The 25,245-nt window shown below is 48.2% G+C and overlaps 1 protein-coding gene across 1 annotated transcript in view; it reads left to right on the top strand.

Moving 5' to 3' along the window:
- The window catches only part of ABCC10 (ATP binding cassette subfamily C member 10), a 144,266-nt gene extending 123,888 nt beyond the window's left edge, over window positions 1-20,378 (top strand). The window contains exons 15-22 of the mRNA XM_063918766.1: window positions 9,160-9,503; window positions 11,681-11,850; window positions 12,380-12,540; window positions 12,979-13,232; window positions 13,353-13,498; window positions 13,577-13,674; window positions 15,463-15,575; window positions 15,801-20,378. Of these exons, the coding sequence (XP_063774836.1) occupies window positions 9,160-9,503; window positions 11,681-11,850; window positions 12,380-12,540; window positions 12,979-13,232; window positions 13,353-13,498; window positions 13,577-13,674; window positions 15,463-15,575; window positions 15,801-15,936 (1,422 nt within the window). The 3' untranslated portion in view covers window positions 15,937-20,378. The remainder of the gene's footprint in view (window positions 1-9,159; window positions 9,504-11,680; window positions 11,851-12,379; window positions 12,541-12,978; window positions 13,233-13,352; window positions 13,499-13,576; window positions 13,675-15,462; window positions 15,576-15,800) is intronic.
- Window positions 20,379-25,245: the final 4,867 nt, after the last annotated feature.

Here is a 25,245-nt window from a genome sequence, read left to right on the forward strand (position 1 = left end):
ATAGTGCTGACCTTACAGGTTTGGAGATGTCATCCAGAGGGGCTTCTTACAAAGCCTCCCAGAAGGAACGGACCGCTCCTGAGCTACACGCATACACTTGCATGTCGTGCAAGGAAAATGTTTTCTGTTTGCAACAAGACCACACAGGCCTTTTGTGAACGCTGCTTATTGGATGCGCCGAGTGGTTCCGCACCGGAGGCGTCGGCCCCGAGTGGATCTGATTGGGCGGTTTTGTCTTCAGCCATGCGGGAGCTGGCTTCTCAACTGGCAGCCTCCAGGTTACCTCTGCCTTCTGTGTCAGTCTCTTCCGCAAAGCCACTGTCTCAGCCCCCACAGCAACCCTCTGCGGAGCCAACATGGGTGCGCGTTCTTTCTCAATCTGTGCAGGGCTTGGTACAGGTCTCCAGTTCCCTACAACAGGCTCTGACTTCTACCATTCAGCAAAAGTCCTGCCGGGGATCTTCTGTCCTCTCACTAAAGGAGGAATCCCAGTCGGACACCTCATCAGATGAGGATGCTTCTTCACAGGCAGCGGGGGATGATACCCTTTAGTCTCAGGATGACCGTATGATGCAGATCAGGGTGGATGATATCATCAAGGCTGTTCGTCTGCAGCTGCACATTAAAGATACGGATGCGCCTGCAGATAATGAGGCGCCTTTCTTCAAACGTAAGAAGGATCTGGCAGTATTTCCTCCCTCTACTCACCTGAGCGCTGCTTTCAAGGAACACTGGGCACACCCAAATAAGAAATTTCTGGTGTCTCACCGCATTCTTAACTTCTATCCGGTACCAGTAGAGGAACAAAAGAAGTGGGAGACACCTCCTCCCGTGGATGCTCATGTGAAAAGATTGGTCAAGTCTGCCTATTCCTGATGTCACATCTTTACGGGATCCAGCTGATAAAAAGTTGGACCAGTTCCTCAAGACAATCTTTACTAATGCAGGTGCAGCTACCCGTCCTGCATTTGCCTCGGCCTGGATGTCTTTAGCCATTGGTAGTTGGACAGATGCTCTAACGGATGGCTTCCAATCTGGGACACAACACTCAGAATTACTCTCCATGGTGGACCATATCAGAGAAGCTAACACTTACATGGGTGAGGCAGCTATAGATTCGGGTACATTTGCTGCCAAAATCTCTGCGTTCTCTGTGCCGGCTAGGTGTGCCTCGTGGCTTCATTCGTGGAGAGCAGATAATGACTCTAAGAAACTTTTTGAGTCTCTCCCCTTTACGGGTGACATCCTTTTTGGACCTGAATTGGATAAAATTGTGACTAACCTGGCAACTGCCAAGACTGCTTTTCTGCCGTCGGCTCCAAAGTCCAAGCAATCTTCATTTCGCTCCTTTCGCCCTCAGGGCAAACCAAAGGGCCAGTTTTCCTCCTGTGTACAGGGTTCCTCTTCTAAATCTACCAAACTGAAAGGTCGACAGTCCTGGGTTGGACGTCATCAAACCCCTAAGCAACCCGACAAACCTTCAGCATGACGTGAGGGGTCCCCACCAGGACACCTCCATGGTGGGCGGTTGGCTTTTACTATTCGCTGACATCTGGCTAACCTCCATGTTCGACTCTTGAGTGTCAGGCATAGTATCCAGGGGATACGCCCTCTCCTTTTTGGAGTGGCCACCTCGTCAATTTTTTACCACCAGTCTGCCAGTGGACGTGGGCAAGGCCACCGCCCTTCAGTCTTCCATCAGATCCCTCCTGATGGCAGGGGTCATTGTTCCTGTCCCCTCTCCTCAAAGTGGTACTGGTTTCTACTCCAATCTCTTCCTGCTACAAAAGCCAGACGGGTCTTTCAGACCCATTCTCAACCTGAAGAAGTTGAATCTTTTTCTTTGTGTTCCCAGCTTCAGGATGGAGTCTCGCTGGTCCATCATGCAGGCGCTAGAACCGGAAGACTTCATGGCCTCCTTGGATATTCAGGACACCTACCTACACATCCCTATTTGGCCGGACCATCAACGGTTCTTGCGTTTTGCTCTTCGGAGCAACCACTATCAGTTCCGGGCCCTGCCTTTCGGTCTCTCCACAGTACTGAGAGTCTTTACCAAAGTCATGGTGGCCCAACTGCGTTTACAGGGAATCAGGATTCTTCCATACCTGGACGACCTTCTTCTTCTCGCTCAGTCTCAAATGGTCTTACAACAGCATCTCAGGCTGTTGCTATCCCATGTCTGGCTGATCAATTGGCGCAAGTCCAGCCTAACTCCGTCCCAGTCCATGCTTCACTTAGGGGTGATCCTGTACACAAAGGTCCAGCGTGTGTTTCTACCCAGGAACATGGTAGTGGATTCCAGAAGTTAATCAAGGCTTTCCTCAAACATCGCAGTGTTTTCCTTCATCTTTGCATGAGGGTCCTAGGCAAGTTAGTCTCTATTTTTGACATGGTGGACTATGCCCAATTACAGGGAAAAAAAGACAGAAGGAGTGTAAACAGCCAGCATTTCTTCTCCATTGTCCATACCATCACAGTAGCATCGCTACCTCTGGAAAAAGTAATCTCTGACGATTTTTTTTCTTTTGATATAGAGAAGTACCTCAGAGGCTAGCTTGGATGTTTTTTTTTTCTCTTACGCCCTAGAGGATGCTGGGGTCCAATTTAGTACCATGGGGTATAGACGGGTCCACTAGGAGCCACTGGCACTTTAAGAGTTTTTAATAGTGTGGGCTGGCTCCTCCTTCTATACCCCTCCTACCAGACTCAGTTTACAAAATGTGCCCGGAGGAGCCAGTCACAGCTAGGGGAGCTCTTAGGAGTTTTTCTATTTTTATAATTTTTTAGAGCTAGTTAGGTACAGGAAGGATGCTGGTGACAGCCTCCCTGCTTCGTGTGACTTATGGGGGGGGAGTAGGAACCAGCTCTAGAAGTTAATGGTTCTCTATCTCCGCTGACAGGACACTGAGCTCCTGAGGAATGTTTATCTTCTCCTGAGGCGTCTATTCCATGTACTCAGGACTGCAATATGCTTTCTCAGCCTTCCGAATCCGAACCTGCATGGGTGGATTCTTTAAGGGGAATGATATCCCAGATTTCTAGCAGGATGTCACATAATGAGAAAGAGAAGCAGTTTTTGAGGAAATCTGTGGAGGGTTTGCAATATTCGAACCCCACTACTTCATCAAATGACCCACCTACATACCCACAAAAGCGTACACTTGCCCGGATAATGCAATTTGACACTGATACCGACTCTGATACAGGGGACGGTGATGGGGATATGCAGGGGGGGGGGATGCATCCCTTGCTAAGGGAGTGCAACTGATGATTGAAGCCATTAGGGATGTTTTACACATTACGGAGAAGGTACCTAAGCAGGAAAAGGAATCTTATTTTACCGTAGATAAGAAATCCTCCGTTACCTTCCCTGCTTCTAAGGAGTTAAACTCCTTGTTTGAGAAATCCTGGGAAAACCCAGAGAAAAAATGTCAGATTCCTAACAGAATTCTCATTGCTTTTCCTTTTCCCTGAAGAGGACAGAAACAAGTTGGAAAACCCTCCTATAGTTGACACATCTGTATCTAGGTTGTCAAAATGGTAGTTTTGCCTGTCCCTGGTTCAACCGCCTTTAAAGGAACCGGCTGACCTCAAGATTGAGACTGTGTTCAAATCACTGTACACTGCTACAGACGTGGCCTTAAGGCCCACTATTGCTTGTACGTGGATTTCTAAAGCCATAGTAAAGTGGTCAGGCACATTACTTGGGGACTTAGATACTATGGATAGGAGTGACATTGACTTGTTTTTGAGTCACATACAGGATTCGGCAGGTTTCATGGTGGAAGCCATGAAGGACATTGGCCAACTTAACGCAAGGGCTACTTCCATGGCAGTCTCGGCACGCAGAGGACTCTGGCTACGCCATTGGTCTGCGGATGCGGAATCCAAGAAGAGCGTAGAGAATCTACCCTTCACAGGTCAGGCCCTGTTTGGGGAAGCACTGGATGCGTGGATATCCACAGCAACTTGCGGGTAAGTCGACCTTTCTTCCCTCCGCAGCTGCACCGGCTCGGAAATCTTATCCTGCGCCTACGCTGTAGTCCTTTCGGATCGCAAAATTTTAAAAATCCAAGGGTCCCCCACCTTCTTTAGAGGAGGCCGGGGAAAATCCAGGAAACCTTCACCAACAGGTTCCCAGGACAGAAACCAGGTTCCGCTTCCTCCAAGTCTTCAGCATGACGGTGGACCTCCCGGCCTCGGGATCGGGCAGGTGGGAGCGAGACTAACAGATTTCAGTCTCGTCTGAGCGGCGGCGTGCATAGACCCCTGTGTAAAGGATATTGTTACCCAGGGGTACAGACTGGAATTTCAGGTGCTCCCACCTCACAGATTCATCAAATCAGGCCTACCAGCTTCGCTGACAGAGAGTACAATTCTGCAGGAAGCCATTCAAAAATTGGTCAACTAAATGTCATTATTCCAGTTCCACCTCACCTAAGAAACAGGGGTTATTACTCAAACCTGTTTGTGGTACCGAAACCGGATGGTTCAGTCAGGCCAATATTGAACCTAAAGTCCTTGAACCCATACTTACAGGTGTTCAAGATGGAGTCGCTGAGAGCGGTGGTTTCAGGTCTGGAGGAGGGGGAATTCCTGGTATCCCTGGATATCAAGGATGCATACCTTCACATTCCTATCTGGCCGCCTCACCAGGACTATCTCAGGTTTGCACTACAGGACTGTCACTACCAGTTCCAGGCCCTGCCATTTGGCCTCTACACAGCACCGAGGGTGTTCACCAAGGTCTTGGCGGAGATGATGCTCCTTCTCCGAAAACAGGGAGTGAACATAATTCCATATCTGGACGATCTTCTGATAAAGGCCTCTTCCAGGGAGAAGCTGTTGCAGAGTATTGCTCTCTCAACTCGACTACTCCGGGATCATGAGTGGATCCTGAATCTTCCAAAGTCACATTTGGAACCAACTGGGGATGATACTTGACACGGAAATGCATAGGGTGTTTCTACCACTGGAGAAAGCGTTGGTGATCCAATCCATGGTCCGGGATGTCTTGAAGCCAGCACGGGTATCAGTTCATCTATGCATTCGCCTTATGGCAAATATGGTGGCCTCCTACGAGGCTCTACAGTACGGTTCTTCCAGCTGGATCTCCTGGACAAGTGGTCGGGATCACATCTTCATATGCACCAGCGGATATGCCTGTCGCCGAAAGCCAGAATTTCTCTCCTCTGGTGGCTACAAACCTCTCACCTGCTCGAGGGCCGCAGGTTTGGGATTCAGAACTGGATTCTTCTAACCACGGATGCAAGCCTCAGAGGTTGGGGAGCAGTCACCCAGGGGGAAAACTTCCAAGGAAGGTGGTCAAGTCAGGAATCTGTCCTTCCAATAAACGTTCTGGAACAAAGGACCATATACAACGGCCTTCTACAAGCGGCACATCTACAAGATCGAGCCATTCAGGTTCAGTTCGGACAACGTCACGGCTGTGTCCTACGTAAACAGGCAGGGCGGAACGAAGAGCAGAGCTGCAATGTCAGAGGTAACGAGAATCCTTCGCTGGGCAGAAAGGCACACACTGGCGCTGTCGGCAATCTTCATTCTGGGAGTGGACAACTGGGAATCGGACTTCCTCAGCAGACACAATCTCCATCCAGGAGAATGGGGCCTCCACCCAAGTCTTCGCAGAGTTAACAAGCCGATGGGGTGTACCTCAGATAGACATTATGGCCTCTTGCCTCAACAAGAAGCTTCGGAGGTACTGTTCCAGGTCATTAGATCCACAAGCAGTGGCGGTGGATCGCCCTGGTAACTCCGTGGGTGTTCCAGTCAGTGTAAGTGTTCCCTCCTCTTCCACTCATCCCAAGGATTCTCAAACTAATAAAAAGATCAAGAGTTCCGGCGATCCTCATTGCTCCGGACTGGCCAAGAAGGGCTTGGTACGCGTATCTTCTGGAGTTATTGCTGGAGGATCCGAGGCCTCTTCCTCTTCGCGAGGACCTTCTACAACAGGGGCCGTTCGCCTATCAAGACTTACCTCGGCTACGTTTGACGGCATGGCGGTTGAATGCCAGATCTTAGCTCGGAAGGGCATTCCGAACAAGGTCATTCCTACTCTGATCCAAGCTAGGAAGGGGGTAACGTCTAAACATTACCATCGGATTTGGAAAAAGTTTGTGTCTTGGTGTGAATCCAAGAAGTTCATACGGTGGAGTTTCAACTGCGATATTTTCTTCTCTTTTTGCAAGCTGGTGTGGATGTGGGCCTAAGCTTGGGCTCCATCAAGGTCCAGATTTCGGCCTTCTCCATTTTCTTCCAGAAACAATTGGCTGCTCTCCCTGAGGTTCAGACTTTCTTGAAAGGTGTTCTGCACATCCAACCACCCTTTGTGCCTCCTATGGCACCTTGGGATCTTAATGTGGTGCTGCAGTTCCTGCAATCGGATTGGTTCGAGCCTTTTCAGGAGGCGGACATAAAGTTTCTTACTTGGAAGACAGTCACACTGTTGGCATTGGCATCTGTAAGACGTGTCTCTGAATTGGGGGCATTGTCGCACAAGAGCCCCTACTTGATTTTCCATGAAGATAGAGCTGAACTCAGAACGCGTCAGCAATTTCTTCCAAAGGTTGTGTCGGCTTTTCATATCAACCAACCTATTGTGGTGCCAGTGGCTACTGACACCTCTATTACCTCAAAGTCCCTGGATGTTGTGCGGGCTTTGAAAATATATGTGAAGAGAACTACTCGTCACAGGAAGTCGGACGCACTTTTTGTCCTTTTATGATCCCAACAAGATTGGGTGTCCTGCTTCTAAGCAGACCATTTCTCGCTGGATCAGGCTTACTATCCAGCATGCTTATTCAACGGCAGATTTGGCTTGTCCAAAATCTGTTCAGGCCCACTCAACACGTAAAATGGATTCTTCCTGGGCGGCTGCCCGGGGTGTTTCGGCTCTTCATCTTTGCCGAGCGGCTACTTGGTCAGGGTCGAACACGTTTGCTAAGTTTTACAAGTTCGATACTTTGGCCTCTGAGGACCTAAAGTTTGGTCAATATGTTCTGCAGGAACCTCGGCACTCTCCCTCCCGTACTGGGAGCTTTGGTCCATCCCCATGGTACTAAATTGGACCCCAGCATCCTCTAGGACGTAAAAGAAAACAAGATTTTAATTACCTACCGGTGAATCCTTTTCTCGTAGTCCGTAGAGGTTGCTGGGCGCCCGCCCAGTGCTTCGTATGCCTGCATTGTTACTTGGTTACGTTTGCTGGTTCAGCCGTTGCTGAATTGTTTCAAGTTGGTTAGCTTGGCTTTCCTTTTATTATGTGTGAGCTGGTGTGAATTTCACCACTATCTGTGTATTTCCTTCTCTCGGAGTATGTCCGTCTCCTCGGGCACAGTTTGTAGACTGAGTCTGGTAGGAGGGGCATGGAGGGAGCAGCCAGCCCACACTGTTAAACTCTTAAAGTGCCAGTGGCGCCTAGTAAACCCGTCACAAACACGCCCTGCGTTCGCTCAGCCACGCCTGCAATTTTCCTGGCACGCCTGCGTTTTTCCGAACACTCCCTGAAAACGGTCAGTTGACACCCAGAAACACCCTCTTCCTGTCAATTACTCTGCGGCTGCCAGTGCGACTGAAAAGCATCGCTATACCCTGTGTAAAATTGCATAGTTCGTTGTAATAGTACGCCGCGCGTGCGCATTGCGCCGCATACGCAGAAGTGCCTTTTTTTGCCTCATCGCTGCACAGCGAACGAATGCGGCTAACGATCAACTCGGCATGACCACCTTAATCCCCTGCTGTAATGACTTAATACCCTTCTGCATTGTTCTCTGTATTGTATTGCAGCTGAGAACAATAGATGAATGGTTTATGCTAATAAGTGATGTTGTGCCTAGGCGCAGAAAACTAGTCAAGATAACCGTGGACCCATCTGTATGCAAGAAAGCAGAATTTCACCTTAACAGCAACATAATTGATGCAATAAATAATAATGGAAAATTAAATGATAAACCAGGTTAATTCTAAAGGTTATAAAAGCAGCAAAAAGCAAATTAATTCAAAAAGGGGGGAACAGAGAAAGGGATGTGTTAATGTTAGTAAGAAAGTAAAACCATAAATGATCTCTTACGAACACACTTCTAAACAGACATTAGAGGATTGTGATGTTGACGGCGACAGCCATAGGTGTTGCTGCTGATCCAATTTTTGTGAATTTGGTTTTGTGTTTTATTTTGAAGATAACTTATTTTTTGCTTTATAGAACATCTTTTTTTTTTTGTGGTACATTGGTGGTCATTCCGAGTTGATCGTTAGCTGGCGTTGTTCGCTGCGCAGCGATCAGGCTAAAAACCATCAGTTCTGCGCATGCGTATGTGGCGCACTGCGCACGCACGTCGTACTTTCACAAAAGCCGATGTTGTTTTACACAAGCTCTAGCGACGCTTTTCACTCGCACTGCTGATCGTTCAGTGATTGACAGGAAGTGGGTGTTTCTGGGTGGTAACTGACCGTTTTCGGGGAGTGTGTGTAAAAACGCAGGCGTGACAGATAAAAACGCAGGAGTGGATGGGAAACGGGGGAGTGGCTGGCCGAACGCAGGGCGTGTTTGTGACGTCAAAACAGGAACTAAACAGACTGAAGTGATCGCTAGCTAGGAGTAAGTCTGGAGCTACTCTGAAACTGCACAATCTTTTCTTGTAGCAGCGCTGCGATCCTTTCGTTCGCACTTCTGCTAAGCTAAGATACACTCCCAGAGGGCGGCGGCTTAGTGTTTGCATGGCTGCTAAAAGCGCGCTAGCGAGCTATCAACTCGGAATGAGGGCCATTGACCGCATCCGCATCTTTAGACTGGAGGAGACACAAAGGTGCACCAACAAAGTATTGAGCAAAGGCTTTGAATACTTATTGTTTATTATTATTATTTTTTATTTTTAATAAATTTGCAAAAATCACGTCATTATGGGGTATTATGGGTAGAATTTTGAGGGGAAAAATTAATTTATTCCATTTTGGAATAAGGCTGTAACATAACAAAATGTGGAAAAAGTGAAGCTCTGTGAATACTTTCCAGATGCATACATAATATACGGTTATAAAGTGTTAGAATGTAACCGGCGGCGTATGTTGTGTTTTCTATATAGCGCGGGGTTCCTGTCCTCTCTTTGAACGTCCTGTAATTCTCTCTCCTCTCCACAGGCTACGGTGACATTCTTTGACAGTACACCGGTCGGACGCATCATCAATCGTTTCTCCTCGGACCTGTACTGTGTGGATGACACCCTGCCCTTTATCATCAATATATTTCTGGCTAACGTCTTTGGGCTGCTGGGAATGCTGGTGGTGATCAGCTACGGGCTGCCCTGGATTTTGCCCATACTGCTGCCTCTCGCCCTATTGTACTATTACATCCAGCGATACTACCGCCACACGTCCCGGGAACTGAAGAGACTGCAGAGCATCACTCTGTCCCCGATCTACAGCCACTTCTCTGAGACCCTGACTGGTCTGAGCACCATCAGAGCCACCCGGCACGCTGACAGGTGAGATGCTGACTAGGCCCATCCCACCCCATCTCTGGCTTATTACCGTGCCCTGCGCATGGTACAGCTGGCACAATGCTTAGGAAGCCACAAATGCACTTTTACTGTCTCTTATTTGTATTCCAGAGAGTATATACTGGGGACTTTGGAGGGTGGGGGAAGGGGTTAAAGAGCAGGGAAGCCACACATGGGTATCACTCTTCCTGCTTGCATTAGTGATCCATACCCTCCAACATTTTAAACATAAAAATCGGTACAAATGCAGAAAAGGGGGTGTAGTCATGGGTAAAGACCATACCCCCTTTCCTATACTTTCAATGGAAGTTAGGAGAGCCAAAAATCGGTACAGACCTTAAAAAAAAAAGGTACTGTACCTGCTAAAAAGGTACATGGAGGGTATGGTGATCTGAGCTGCAGCATTGGATCACCTGAGTCATACTTTCTGCAGCAGGGTACATAGGATTCCACAGGGAACATCGGAGGTATAGGATTGGAGGTACTGGAGGAAGAGGCATCCAGGCACCAACAGTCAAAGCATGCTCCCCTCCTCTATAGCCCCGCCTCCAGGCACTGGTAGCTTGGTTTTTCAGTTGGTGGCCCATTCTTAGGCAGAAGAGGGTCATCATACTCTATCATATAACAGTTGTGCTCCATGTCCCAGACACCATAACATAAAAAAATTCTCCGGGGAAGGAGGAGTTTGGGTTTCGGGACCAGGGCTGCCTGCACACAGGCTTACCGGGGAAAGGGGGGTCAGCGTGGGCGGCGGCTGGCGGTAAGAAGCCCATAGGCTTCTAAGCGATACCCTTGGTGGCGAAAACCCGGCAGCCGGGCTTTAGTACATATGAAAATGTGGTAAACCTCCCAAAAACGGGGGTTTTACCGCATTTTCCCTTTAGTACATCCCGCCCTCACAGATGAGTGACCGGGACTTTTCTCCAAGTTTGTTACAAAAAAACAAAAACATTTGGTCACGGTGGTTACTGCCTGGGTAAGCATATTATTATTATTATTATTATTATTATTATCATCATCCTTTATTTATATGGCGCAACAAGGGATCCGCAGCGCCCATTACACAGTACATAATAAAATGAGCAAACACGAAAACAGCACTTACAGTTCAGGACAATATATGACAAGTATAGAAAACCAGGGTTTAGGTGCCATCAAAGGAAGTATGGAGTATGAGATAGTGTAAGTAAGAAAAGGAAAGGCACATGAGGAAAGAAGTCCCTACTCTTGCGAGCTTACAATCTAAAGGTGAGGGGCTAACAGACCGGGACGACACAGTAGGGGTAGACAGTGAGCATAGACAAGAGGGTTAGGAGGAGAGTTGGCTGGGTTTGGTGAAGAAGTGGGTCTTGAGAGCCTGTTTGAAGTTTTGTAGGTGGAGAGTTGGATGGGGAGAGGTAGAGCATTCCAGAGATAGGGAGCAGCACGTGCAAAATCTTGTAGGTAGTGGGAGGAGGTAATCCGTTGGCAGGAGAGACGGCGTGCATTAGCAGAGCGAAGAGAACGGGTGGGAATGTAAAGAGAGATAAGGTCAGAGATGTAAGAGGGAGAAGAGTGGGTGAGGGCTTTGTAGGTGAGTGTGAGAAGCTTGAATTGGATTCTGAATAGGTAGGGGACCCAGTGAAGGGCTTGTAGGAGAGGGGATGTGGATATAGTACGTTTGGTGAGGAAGATAAGATGGCCCGCAGCATTGAGGATAGATTGGAGTGGATAGAGGCATTTTTGAGGAAGGCCAGATAGGAGGAGATTGCAGTAGTCCATATCAGAATTGCATGGAGAGCTGTGGTGGTGGTGGCAGGGGGTTTATTGGGGGCTGGCTAATGGCAGTGGGCGCGTCAGTGTCTGGCATCTGCAGTCATGTTCGGATCGACAGTCTGAACAACAATAGGATTGCCCTTATGTCTTACGTTGCGGCCAATGCCTGCTTGACGGTGCATCTATGTGCGCATCATGGTGAATTCAACTGGCTAAATTGTTGCAGCTGTTACTACAGATACGTCCACCTCTGAATCACACCCATAATGTCTTAATCCTAAATGTAGCAGAGAATTGTTGTGAGGTTATCCTAGAAAGCATCAGCTGTACTCCCAGATGTTTATGTGATCATTAGAGATGAGAGTGCAGGTGGTGTCTGATCTGTAAGTGTCTCCGGGTGGCTGCAGGTTTGAAGCAGAGTGCGAGTCTCGCCTGGAGCTGAACCAGCGCTGCATGTTTGCCAGTAACACCGCTGTGCAGTGGTTGGACATCCGCCTACAGATGATTGGAGTTGTGGTGGTTACAGCTATCGCCATCATCGCTATAGTCCAGCACCAGAGGAGGGCCGGGGATCCAGGTGAGATGTACATGCAGATCTACGGTGACAGATCATAAGCAGTCATACAGTACTGAACATAGCGATCACTGATGGAAAACACAGAAGGTAACCACAATATATATAGTACTGTAGTTGCCTTTACAAACTATTAAAGTTGCCTCTGCACAGGTGGGCGATACATGGCTGAGAAATAAGGAACCGTACAGGATTGCAGATTTCAGAAATCTGGAGAGAACAGGTTACAGGGTGTGACCTATAGAGATCGAGAGAAAACAAGTTATAGCGCGTGACTTATAAAGATCTGAAGGGAACAAGTTACAGGGTGTGATCTAAAGAGATCTGGAGAGAGCAGGTTACAGGGTGTTACTATATTTGATATCCATCATCTATATTTGATAATAAAGAGTCACAGGATCTAGCGCCCATAAGGGAAAGGTCACATCCATTTATAGGTTACAGGGTGTGACCTATAGAGATCTGGGAGAACAGGTTGTAAGATGTGACCCATAGAATTGACCTTGTTCACCATTTTCTTCTTCTTCATTAGGTCTGGTGGGGCTGTCTCTGTCCTATGCTCTCTCCATCACTGGTTTACTTTCTGGACTTATCTCCAGCTTCACTATGACAGAGACCATGATGGTGAGTGTGGAGAGAGCAGAAGAGTATTCTACAACGCTACCTTCCGAGCCAACAGAGGGGACAGTGATGGTAAGTTAGCCAGTGTGTATTTACATAAATGCTTCCTAGACAAAGGGTCTTATGTAATTGCCGACGAGCTGCAGGCTGTTCTGGAATTGCGATGAGTCTGCCGTATTTTTAAAGCTGCATTTATTTACAAGGAAAAACCAACCTGGTTTTGTCGTGTAAATGATTTGCGCTTTAGAAATGCAGGCAGACTCACCGGATTTCTCACAGTCTGCAGCTTGCAGGCTGTTATATAAGCCTCAAGTTTCTTTTCTGCACTGCTCTAATTGTATACAGTCTATAGTTCATGGCTGTCTCCTAATCCTTGCAATACAGTTATATTATGATGTGGACCCTTCACAGGATGCTCAGTGTTGTCCAGTAGGACATCCGGATGTTTCTTAGAACTGGTAATGCCATGTGTTTCGGATGGTCACATTTCACTTGTGTTCTTCTATCCAGGTGGATCCTGATTGGCCCAGAAATGGTCATGTTGAGTTCAGAGATGCAGTTTTATGTTACCGTCCAGGCCTGCCCAATGCTCTCGATGGGGTTAGCTTTACCATTTCCGCAGGAGAGAAGGTTGGCATTGTGGGAAGAACGGGTTCTGGAAAGTCCACCCTATTCCTGGCACTTTTCAGAATGATGGAGCTGAATTCTGGATTTATTCTCATTGATAACATGTCCACACGGGAGCTGAATTTGGATGTACTAAGGTGACTGATAGACATTGTGTCGCGAGAGCCACATGGTCCACATTCCCACCAGATGTACTGATATAATACCCACAGATGGGTCAGACATGTACTAACTTATACTTCTGTTATTCCTGCCAGGTCACGGCTTGCTGTCATACCTCAAGATGCCTTCTTGTTGAGTGGGAGCGTGAGGGAGAACCTGGACCCCCTTTCCCATCACCGAGATGCTGACCTGTTGGACGTCCTGGAGCAGTGTCATTTGCAGAACTTAGTGTCGCGCATTGGTGAGTATTTTATCAGGATGTGGACATGTGAAACATGACAGTGGCCCATATCTTTCTCTGTTGTTCCGTGTCATGCAGGTGGCCTGGACGCTGACGTTGGAGACAAAGGGAAGAGATTTTCTCTGGGACAGAAGCAGCTTTTGTGTCTGGCCAGAGCTTTGCTAACTCAAGCCAAGGTAATGCCAGCTGGATCGTGTGGATGGTAAACATTTCATTACAGGAACTTCTTTCTAGTAATTTCCTGCTTGTAGATGCTTGCAAAGTATTAGTGTGTGTTGTTAGGACAGGTAAGACACTATAAGGTCAATTTACTAAGGTGGGAGTTTTAAAGAACTGGTGATATTGCTCATAGCAACCAATCACATTCTATCTATTATCTTCTAGAAGCAGCTAGATAAATGTTCAGCAGAATCTGATTGGTTGTTATGAGCAACATCACCAGTTCTAAAAAAAACTTCCACCTTAGTAAATTTACCCCCAGGTTACTTTTCTGCAGGGGGGTCTGTCACCTAAATATAAACACACCGGACACAATAATATGGAAATCTCCCATTAGACGTTAATATGGCCTTATATCTCCACCTGCTTTAATTACCACTCGGATTTTCAGAGGTATGCTATTAGTATGACTGTGGATCACTTTCATATCGCATTGCGCCCATTCCATGACCATGCGCTCCTTCAATTCAGCCAAATTCAGAGGGTGTTTGTGCTTCTTCCTCACAGCCCGTTCCAACATGTCCCGAATTTTCTCAATAACATTGAGATCCGGCAAATCGGAGGGCCACGTAGATGTGGAACGTCAGTCTAGTGCTCTGCAAACCAATCCTGCACAATCCTAGCGCGATGGACAGTACAGTTATCATTCTGAAACAGTGGATCCACTAGATCAGAGGTTCTCAAACTCGGTCCTCGGGAGCCCACACAGTGCATGTTTTGCAGGTAACCCAGCAGGTGCACAGGTGTATTAATTACTCACTGACACATTTTAAAAGGTCCACAGGTGGAGCTAATTATTTCACTTGCGATTCTGTGAGGAGACCTGCAAAACATGCACTGTGTGGGCCCCCGAGGACCGAGTTTGAGAACCTCTGCACTAGATGGTCTTCGTCTTTCAGAAACTGGACAAAAGGCAAAACCGCATGATCCAACAATGTCACATAGCTTTCATGCGATTGGACACCTCGACCAAGAGTCCAGCTCCAGCACTAAAAATATACCCCCAAGACATGACACTTCCACCTCCTTTCTGCATAGCTCGTTGGACACAGTCTGGTTGGAATATAAACAAAATCTGGATTCATCAGACCATATGATGCGTCTCCATTGTTCAGTGGTCCAGTGACGATGCTGTTTGGCCCGTCAGACGCCGGTGCATTCGAATGGTTGTTAACCTGGGATGCACCCGGGCTATAAGACTGAAAATTCGCAACCCGCGCAGTTTGCGCTGAAGTGTTCGTTCTGATACTGTTTGGCTGGGCTGTTGGAGCAGTTCCTGGCGTGTTTGGAACCAATTGGTGGTTGCCAGACATCCTAAATGCCTGCGGTCCCGATTTGTCATGATCGACTTTCGGCCACTGTTCCGCCACATGCTGTCCATGCTGTTCACCGTCTTCGAGGGCACACCAGCAAACGCCGCCACCTCCTCCAGACTATAACCATGCTCTCAGCCAAAAACAATAGCTTCCTTTTGCCACTCAATCTTGCCAAGTGTACGACCCATGGTTCTACCTGAAAAATAAATAATATCTCAACAAATTCACATTGTATCAATACCTCAGACATTCACAATGATCATCCAATAGTTTTAGTGTCACATCTACACGCATATTAACTTCCCGCGTTGATGAACTTATACCACTTTGTCTTTCCGTATTCCATATTATTTTGTCCGGTGTGTTTATGAACGTGTCATTGTAAGAAAGCATGAAACCCATCTAAATCTAACGGTCTCTGTTTCGCAGATTCTGTGTATTGACGAAGCTACAGCGAGTGTGGATCACCAAACAGATCATCTCCTCCAGCAAACCATCCGAGAGCGATTCAGAAATCGGACAGTACTCACTATCGCTCACAGGTACCCCAGATCTCTGCCCAGTTACCCATAATCCTAATTATTTTACATTCCCAACACATTGCTGCTGTTTTTTTCTGTACAGAGACACCATTGTAACATTTACACACAGATATTGCTGCCACACACACATTTACACATCTAACACACATGCACACACATACTGAACTCCTACTATTTCACAACTCTCCTCCACTTGCTCAAGTCTTTGATTCACCTTTGTTATAGGTTGAACACTATCATGGATTCCGACCGAGTGCTGGTAATGCATGCTGGGAAGGTGGCTGAACTGGATTCTCCCATTATCCTCAGCAACAAGAAAGATTCACACTTTTACAGACTAATAAACAGTGGACAACTCTAAGGAGAACGATGGGAGGTGGAAAGAAGCCTTTACAGTAAGAGACCGCAGAGCCAGTGCACTGAGAAGGATGGAGAGTACAGCTGGTGCAGTGTAAGAGGATGGAGAGTACAGCCATACAGTATTGAGGGATGGAGAGTACAGCCGGTGCAGTATGAAGGATGGAGAGTACAGCTGGTGCAGTGTGGGAGGATGTAGAGTACAGCCAAACAGTATTGCCGGATGGAGAGTACAACTGGTGCAATGTGAGAGGTTGGAGAGTACAGCCAGTGCAATGTGAGAGGATGGAGAGTACAGCCGGTGCAGCGTGAAGGATGGAGTTTAGAACCGTAGCAGTGTGAAGGATACAGATTACAGCCGCTGCAGTGTGAAGGATGGAGTGTACAGCCAGTGCAGTGTGAAGGATGGAGTGTACAGCCAGTGCAGTGTGAAGGATGTAGAGTACAACCGGTGCAGTATGAAGGATGGAGAGTACAGCCGATGCGGTCTGAGAGGATGGAGAGTATAGCCAGACAGTATTGATGGATGGAGAGTAGAACCTATGCAGTGTGAGTGTAAGGAGAGTACAGTCAGTGCAATGTGAGAGGATGGAGAGTACAGCCGGTGCAGTGTGAAGGATGGAGAGTACAGCCGGTGAAGGATGAAGACTACAGCCGGTGCAGTGTGAAGGATGAAGAGTACAGTTGGTGCAATGTGAGAGGATGGGGAGTACAGCCGGTGCAGTGTGAAGGATGGAGAGTACATCCGGTGCAGTGTGAAGGATGGAGAGTACAGTTGGTGCAGTATGAGAGGATGGGGAGTACAACCGGTGCAGTGTGAAGGATGGAGAGTACAGTTGGTGCAGTGTGGGAGCATGGAGAATACAGCCGGTGCAGTGTGAAGTCTATAGATTACAGCCGGTGCAGTGTGAGTGGATAGGGAGTGCAGTCTGAAGGATGAAGAGTACAGCCGAAGCAGTGTGAGAGGAGGGAGAGTACAGCCGAAGCAGTGTGAGAGGAGGGAGAGTACAGCAGAAGCAGTGTGAGAGGAGGGAGAGTACAGCCGGTGCAGTATGAGAGGATGGAGAGTACAGCCGGTGCAGTGTGAAGGATATAGACGCCAGCCGGTGGAGTGTGAGAGGATGGGAAGTACAGCTGGTGCAGTGTGAAGGATGGAGAGTACAGTTGGTGCAGTGTGGGAGCATGGAGAATACAAACGCAGTGAAGGATGGAGAGTACAGCCGGTGCAGTGTGAAGGCTATATATTACAGCCGCTGCACTGGGAGCGGATGGGGAGTACAGCCGGTGCAGTGTGAAGGTTGGAGAGTGCAGTCGGTGCAGTGTGAGAGGATGGAGAGTACAGCGGTGCAGTGTGGGAGGATGGAGAGTACAGCCAATGCAGTGTGGGAGGATGGAGAGTACAGCCAGTGCAATATGGGAGGATGGAGAGTACAGCCAGTGCAATGTGGGAGGATGGAGAGTACAGCCGATGCAGTGTGAAGGATGGAGAGTACAGCCAATGCAGTGTGGGAGGATGGAGAGTACAGCCAGTGCAGTGTGAAGGATATAGACTACAGCCGGTGCAGTGTGAGAGGATAGGGAGTACAGCCGGTGCAGTGTGGGAGCATGTAGAATACAACCGCAGTGCAGTGTGAAGGATGGAGACTACAGCCGGTGCAGTGTGAGAGGATGGAGAGTACAGCCGATGCAGTGTGGGAGGATGGAGAGTACAGCCGGTGCAGTGATAAGGATATAGATTACAGCCGGTGCAGTGTGAAGGATGGACAGTACAGTCGGTGCAGTGTGGAAGGATGGACAGTACAGTCGGTGCAGTGTGGGAGGATGGAGAGTACAGCCGATGCAGTGTGGGAGGATGCAGTGTGAAGGATGGAGAGTACAGCCAGTGCAGTGCGAAGGATATAGAGTACAGCCGGTGCAGTTTGAGAGGATGGGGAGTACAGCTGGTACAGTGTGATGGATGGAGAATACAGTTGGTGCAGTGTGAAGGAGGGAGAGTACTGCCGGTGCAGTGATAAGGATATAGATTACAGCCGGTGCAGTGTGAAGGATGGAAAACAGTCGGTGCAGTGTGAAGGATGGGGAGCACAGCCGGTGCAGTGTGGGAGGATGGACAGTACAGCCGGTGCAGTGTGAAGGATGGTGAGGATGGGGAGTACAGCTGGTACAGTGTGAAGGATGGATAATACAGCCGTTGCAGTGTGAACGATGGAGAGTACAGCCGGTGCAGTGTGAAGGATGGAGAGTACAGCTGGTGCAGTGTGGGAGGATGGAGAGTACAGCCATACAGTATTGCGGGATGGAGAGTACAACTAGTGCAATGTGAGAGGATGGAGAGTTCAGCCGATGCATTGTGAAGGATGGAGAGTACAGCCGGTGCAATGTGAAGGATATAGACTACAGCCGGTGCAGTGTAAAGGATGGAGAGTACAGTTGGTGCAGTGTGAGAGGATGGTGAGTACAGCCGGTGCAGTGTGAAAGATGGAGAGTACAGTTGGTGCAGTGTTGAGCATGGAGAATACATCCGCAGTGAAGGACAGCCGATGCAGTGTGGGAGGATGGAGAGTACAGCCGATGCAGTGATAAGGATATAGATTACAGCCGGTGCAGTGTGGAAGGATGGACAGTACAGCCGGTGCAGTGTGGGAGGATGGAGAGTACAGCCGATGCAGTGTGGGAGGATGGAGAGTACAGTCGATGCAGTGTGGGAAGAAGGAGAGTACAGCCAATGCAGTGTGGGAGGATGGAGAGTACAGCCGATGCAGTGTGGGAAGATGGAGAGTACAGCCAATGCAGTGTGGGAGGATGGAGAGTACAGCCGGTGCAGTGATAAGGATATAAATTACAGTCAGTGCAGTGTGAAGGATGGGGAGCACAGCCGGTGCAGTGTTGGAGGATGCACAGTACAGCCACTGCAGTGTGGCAGGATGGACGGTACAGTCGGTGCAGTGTGGGAGGATGTAGAGTACAGCCAATGCAGTTTGGGATGATGGAGAGTACAGCCATACAGTATTGAGCGATGGAGACTACAAACGGGTCCATGTAAGAGGATGTACAGTAGATTACAACAGTGTGAACGGATGGAAAAGTATAGCTGGTGCAGTGTGAAAAGATGGAAAGTACAGCCGGTTCTGTGTGGGAGGATGGAGAGTACAGCCATACAGTATTGAGGGATGGAGACTACAAACAGTTACGTGTAAGAGGATGTACAGTAGATTACAACAGTGTGGAAGGATAGAGAGTTTAGCCAATACAGTATCGAGAGATGTAAAATACAGCAGGGTAGTGTGAGTGGATGGACAGTACAGCCACTCCAGTGTGAGCGATAGAAAGTACAGCAGTGCAGTTTGAGAGGCTGGAGAGTACATCCAGTGCATTTGGAGAAGATGGACAGTACTGCCGCTACAATGTGATGGGTGGAGAGTATGGTCGCTACAGTGTGAGGGGGCGGTGAGTACGGCGAGTTCAGTGTGGGAGGATAGAGAGTACGGCCACTGCAGTGTGAGAGGATAGAGAGTACGGCCACTGCAGTGTGAGAGGATAGAGAGTTCCACCCAACATACTGTATGTTTCAGTAGAATACCACCAGGGGCAATGCTGCAAAAGAACTGGGCTTAACAAAATGCTGTGTAAATGGATGTACAGGATCTGGCACCTGCTAACTTAAGGGGCCCATGCACCAGGCAGCGGAGAATGGGGAATTGCACCGAATTTCCTGGGTCGGGGGACCGGGAAAATCCAACATGTTGGAAATTGTCGATTCAAAAAATTCTCAGGATCGGCGAATCTGGGATTTTTAATGTGTAGGATTTTGACAATTCCCCAGCGGATCTCCGATCATTGATGTCAGCCGATTGGCAGAACGGGGAGATGCGTTTCTGAAGATAGGCCACCAATGGGAAGAAGTTAGTTTCCCGACGGACGGGATTCCGGCAGTCTATATACTGACGCCAGGGTCCCGAAGGAGGATGCAATAGATACCGACATCGCATGGGGGAACGGCGTCACAATACCGTCAGCCGGCATCCCGATCGTCCTGGCAGCGGGGTGCTCTGGTGTCCTGTCATGGGGTGGGGAGGGGGGTGTTGAGGGGGGGGGGGGGGGGCAGAGAAGTGCTAGGGGACTGATGGATGGAATTCTGACCGACGGCATCCCGTAGATCGGTAATTCATATTGAATCCCCAACCAAGGGTAGAAAGAGAATGCAGCCAGAGCCCGCAGTCTTCCATCTTCCTTGTGTCCAGCTGGTGCTCTCCTGTATCACTCAGATTCTCAGGGTTTTATGATGCTGTAGAACATTGGACCACTCCATGTCTTCCTGGCTCAGTAATGATGGCTCCCTCCGTCATCAATAATGCTGGGAGTTTATAATAATGTGGTTCTAGTATGTGTCAAGCAAGTTGTGTTTTACTGATGTTTCCCTTTCCATAAATATTTTTTTTTAAATAAGATGATCGTTGAAGGTTTTTCATTTCTTGGTGTAGAAATCATGTTATCCATGTTAGCAAGCCCTGAAGAAGGTGTCACACAGTGCACAGTATCACTGCAAATCACAGGAAGAAAAATTCTATAAGTACCAGCATGAGCGGGTATTCTAAAAGTACCAGCGTGAGTATACACTTATATACAGTATACATAATAGTGATTGTAGGTAGTGTAGAAATAGTTGCATAAAATACCCGTATTATTTTTAAAATAAATAGATTAAAACATCCAAAAATAGGGTTGAACATTGATGTTCTATGAGTCCATGTGTAACAAGTGGTGTCTCTGCACTATCAGTTAGAATGAAAGGACAATGGGGCCGATTCAGACCTGATCGCTAGGCTGCGTTTTCTCACAGCCTGCGATCAGATCTGAACTGCGTATGCACCGCAATGCGCAGGCGCGACGGACGGCAGCAATGGGGATCGCCGGTCAGCGACGGGATGGTGCGAAATTTCCGAACGCACAGGCGATCGCAAGGAGATTGACAGGAAGAAGGCGTTTGTGGGTGGCCACTGACCGTTTTCTGGGAATGTTTGGAAAAACGCAGGCGTGTCCAAGCGTTTGCAGGGAGGGTTCCTGACGTTAGTTCCGCTCCCGGACAGGCCGATGTGATCGCAGCGGCTGAGTAAGTCCTGGGCTGTGCAGAAACTGCACAAAATCAGTTTGTGCAGCTCTGCTACACATGCGATCGCACACTTGCCCAGCTAAAATACACTCCCCCCCCAAGTGGCGGCGACTATCCGATTGCAGGTCTGCAAAAATCGCCCAGCGATCAGGTCTGAATTACCCCCAATCTCTCCATAGTGACTTGCTGAGTTCCACGTGTCCTTTTTCCAACCTTACGTAATGGTACTTTAATGAGGTGACAAACTCAGACTGGACCCCCTTATATGTGTTATTCACTCCATGGAAGAGGACATCTTTTCGTATGGCTTAACTGAACATTCTCATTTTCCAGAGGTGGATCCAGAACAAAATGACAGGGAGGGGTCACAATGACAGGGGAATGTCAGGGATGGGGAGGTGGTTATGTGTGCGCATTCCCAGGTCAGTGGGTGTGACCTTGTAACAAGGGGCGTGGCCTCAAAGGGAATGCCAACTCCATGAGCCAGTCCTCATTTTCATCACACTTCCTCACTCGCTCCCCAGCTCATGCCAACTTTTGCCTCCTTAGTCCTCACCCATTCACCTCCGCAGTCACAGCCAGGATACTCTTCCAAGGCAGTAGCCTATGAGACAGTCCTTTCTTACACCTCCTGGCTTCCCACACACAGTACTGCTCAGCACCTCACCTCAGGATGATGGTTTGATGCAGAGGGTGACAGGGAGAGATAGTGGGAGATGAAGATGCAGAGGGTGACAGGAGAGAGGTGACGGGGAGAGATAGTGGGAGATGAAGAGGCAGTGGATGACAGGAAAGGGCGATGAGGAGAGGCAGTAGATGACGGAGAAGCAGAGGGTGACGGGAGTGGTTGATGCCTTGGAGAGACAGATGGTGACAGGAGAGAGATGGTGATGGGGAGATAGTGACACAGGGGAGAGGCAGAGGGTGATGGGAAAAGATAGTGGAAGACTGAGAAGCAGTAGGTGATGCCAGGGAGAGGCAGTGGGTGAGACCAGGGAATGGGTGCTGCAGGGGCAGTGGGTGACAGGAGAGATAGTGGGAGAGGCAATGGGTGACAGGGAGAAGCAGATGGTGACGGGAGAGGGTGATGCCTTGTAGAGGTAAAAGGTGACAGGAGAGAGAGGGTGATGGGGAGATAGTGATGCAGGGGAGAGGCAGAGGGTGACACAGAAAAGGTAATGGGAGAGGCAGTAAGTGACACAGGAAGAGGCAGGGGGAGAGGAGTAAGTGACACAGAGAGAGGCAGGGGGAGAGGCAGTGGGTGATGCCAGGGAGAGGTAGAGAGTGTGAGGCAGTTTTCTGATAGGTCTGAGGTGCATGAAGAAGTTGTCTTTGCAGCATAGAGGCCAGTGTCTCAGGGACATAGGGTGGATACACATTAGGCCGATATCAGCACGATTTGCCATATCAGAACGACATATCGTGCATATTGCCTAAGTACACGATTGTGCTGCACGACCAACTGGAAGATAACGCATGTGACCTTATGCAGTGCAATGAAGGGCGGAACAAGATGTTGTTTTTTAGTTCATTACATATGCTAGTGTGTACGGCCAATCTCCGACAGAAATTTGCCCCGAACATCGGGACGATAGGCCGTCACTGTAATCTGTAACCACCCATAGGGTGCAGTCAGAGGTCAGTGCCTCAGAGACATGGGGAGTGGTCAGTGCTTCTGAGACATAGGGGGATATTAAATTAGCGTCGATAACGGACTTTTCGCGTGAAAAAATTTACTTTTCCCGCAAAACGCAATTGCAGCCTATTCAATTTTCCAGGAAAATTTATCAGTGATAATTTTTTCACAAATTTCACTTTACCTACTCTGAGCAGGTGAAAAGTTGGGAAAAGTCACTATTTTAAGGTAAAAATGTTTGGATATGGTACAGAACCCCTGTGACACCCCCCTTAATGACTAATTAGGCACGTTGAAGTTTTTAATTATTTTTAATTGGCCAATAATTAAATGTCATTTTTGGGGTGAAAAATTACAAATTGATGGAAATTGGGGAGGTATGGGACAGGTATATTGGGGTGGTTTATGAGTGGGACAGGTGTTTTTAGGCTTGCAGGTGGGAGTAATCGATCTGTTTCCACTTTAAAAAAAAAAGTTCCCTAAAATGACCCAAATATATACTTATACCCATTTTCATATACCCCAAATTTAATGAGAGCATTTATTTTGCACAAAAAAAACTTTCTTTCTATCGTTTTTTTGCATTCAAACTGAAATCTAAATTGCAGTGTAAAAATAAAGCAGCCAGTATTTACCCTGCACAGAAACAAAATAACCCACCCACATCTAACTGTCTCTGCACATGTTATATCTGCCACACCTGCAGTGCACATGGGGGTAATTCCAAGTTGATCGCAGCAGGAAATTTCTTAGCAGTTGGGCAAAACCATGTGCACTGCAGGGGAGGCAGATATAACGTGCAGAGAGAGTTAGATTTGGGAGGGTTATATTGTTTCTGTGCAGGGTAAACATTGGCTGCTTTATTTTTACACTGCAAATTAGATTGTAGATTGAACACACCACACCCAAATCTAACTCTCTCTGCACATGTTAAATCTGCCTCCCCTGCAGTGCACATGGTTTTGCCCAACTGCTAACAAAAATCCTGCTGTGATCAACTTGGAATTACCCCCATGGTTTTGCCCAACTGCCAACAAATTTGCTACTGCGATCAACTCTGAATTACCCCCATAGGGAGCAATCTGGAGCGGCAGGAGCATAAGGTCTGTCAGGGGCATAGGGAGCAGTCAGGAGCATAAGGTCTGTCAGGGGCATAGGGAGCAGTCAGGAGCATAAGGTCTGTCAGGGATATAGGGAGCAATCTGGAGCGGCAGGAGCATAAGTTCTGTCAGGGATATAGGGAGCAGTCATGGGCCAGCAGGTGACAGGTCTGGGGTGCACCATATTGCAGAGATCCGCAAGTGTATTCCTGGCAGCAGAGTCATCAGCAGTTCCAGTCCAAGTGTCCCTTGCCTCCTGTGTCCCATGCTGAGGCTCCTGCTACGTCCACTCCCCGTGGAAAGCCCTGCACAGTGCGGAATCCCCTGACATCCACACCAAGGGATGATGAGATTGAAGGAACTATTGTAGAGAGGCGGCCGCTGGTCCCTGGGTAGGGCCCAGCCACCCAGAAGTACATAGTAAGCTTACCAAGCTGGAGTCGGCTCACACTAGGGGCAGGTCACATGAGAGAGAGGGATCATACCAGGCATCTTGCCCAGCACTGGGTGCATACTGCATATACCCCAAAAATGTGAGATATTGAGGATTGTGGAAAGCAATGATATTATAGTTGCCCTGAGAGTCATCAATAGTCAAGCATGATTATGAAACAGGATAGCTGTTCCCTTGTGGTTTTTTTTTTTTAATATGAAGTAGAATAGATTGTTGGAAGATTTTAATGTCTGAGTGGGATGCAGACGCTTTGTTCTCCACACTGGCTGTTAGCTTCTTGGAGACTTGCCATAAGTATGCTTGTTAGGGGAATGTAAGCTGTTGACATTATGAGGTTATTTATCAAAGCTTGGAGAGAGAGAACATTGGCCCTCATTCCGAGTTGATCGCTAGCTGCTTTCAGTCGCAATTAGGTGAGAAAGCGGCATTTCTGCGCATGCGTACGGGCCGCAGTACGCACGCGCAAAGTAATTTCACACAAAACTATGCAGTTTTACACAAGGTCGAGCAACGCTTTTCTGTCGCTCTGCTGATCGGTGAGTGATTGACAGGAAGTGGGTGTTTCTGGGTGGTAACTGACCGTTTTCCGGGAGTTTGCTAAAAAAAACGCAGGCGTGTCAGGTAAAAACGCAGGCGTGCCTGGGGAAACGGGGGAGTGGCTGGCCGAACGCAGGGCGTGTTTGTGACGTCAAAGCAGGAACTAAACTGAGTGAAGTGATCGTAAGGTAGGAGTAGGTTTGGAGCTGCTCAGAAACTGCATGAAAATTTTTACGAGCAGTTCTGCTAACCTTTCAGTCGCATTTCTGCTAAGCTAAGATACACTCCCAGAGGGCGGCGGCTTATATTTACACTGCTGCTAAAAGCAGCTAGCGAGCGAACAACTCGGAATGAGAGCCAATGTGTGAGAAAAGTACCAATTAATCAGCTCCTAACTAACAATATCCCCCTTAAAGATAGAAATCTATAAAAGGCAAAATTAAAGATATATCAGGGACTAGTGTTGAGGAGAGTCG

The sequence above is a fragment of the Pseudophryne corroboree genome, chromosome 4 (assembly GCF_028390025.1).
Source record: "Pseudophryne corroboree isolate aPseCor3 chromosome 4, aPseCor3.hap2, whole genome shotgun sequence".
In the NCBI taxonomy this organism is placed as follows: domain Eukaryota; kingdom Metazoa; phylum Chordata; class Amphibia; order Anura; family Myobatrachidae; genus Pseudophryne; species Pseudophryne corroboree.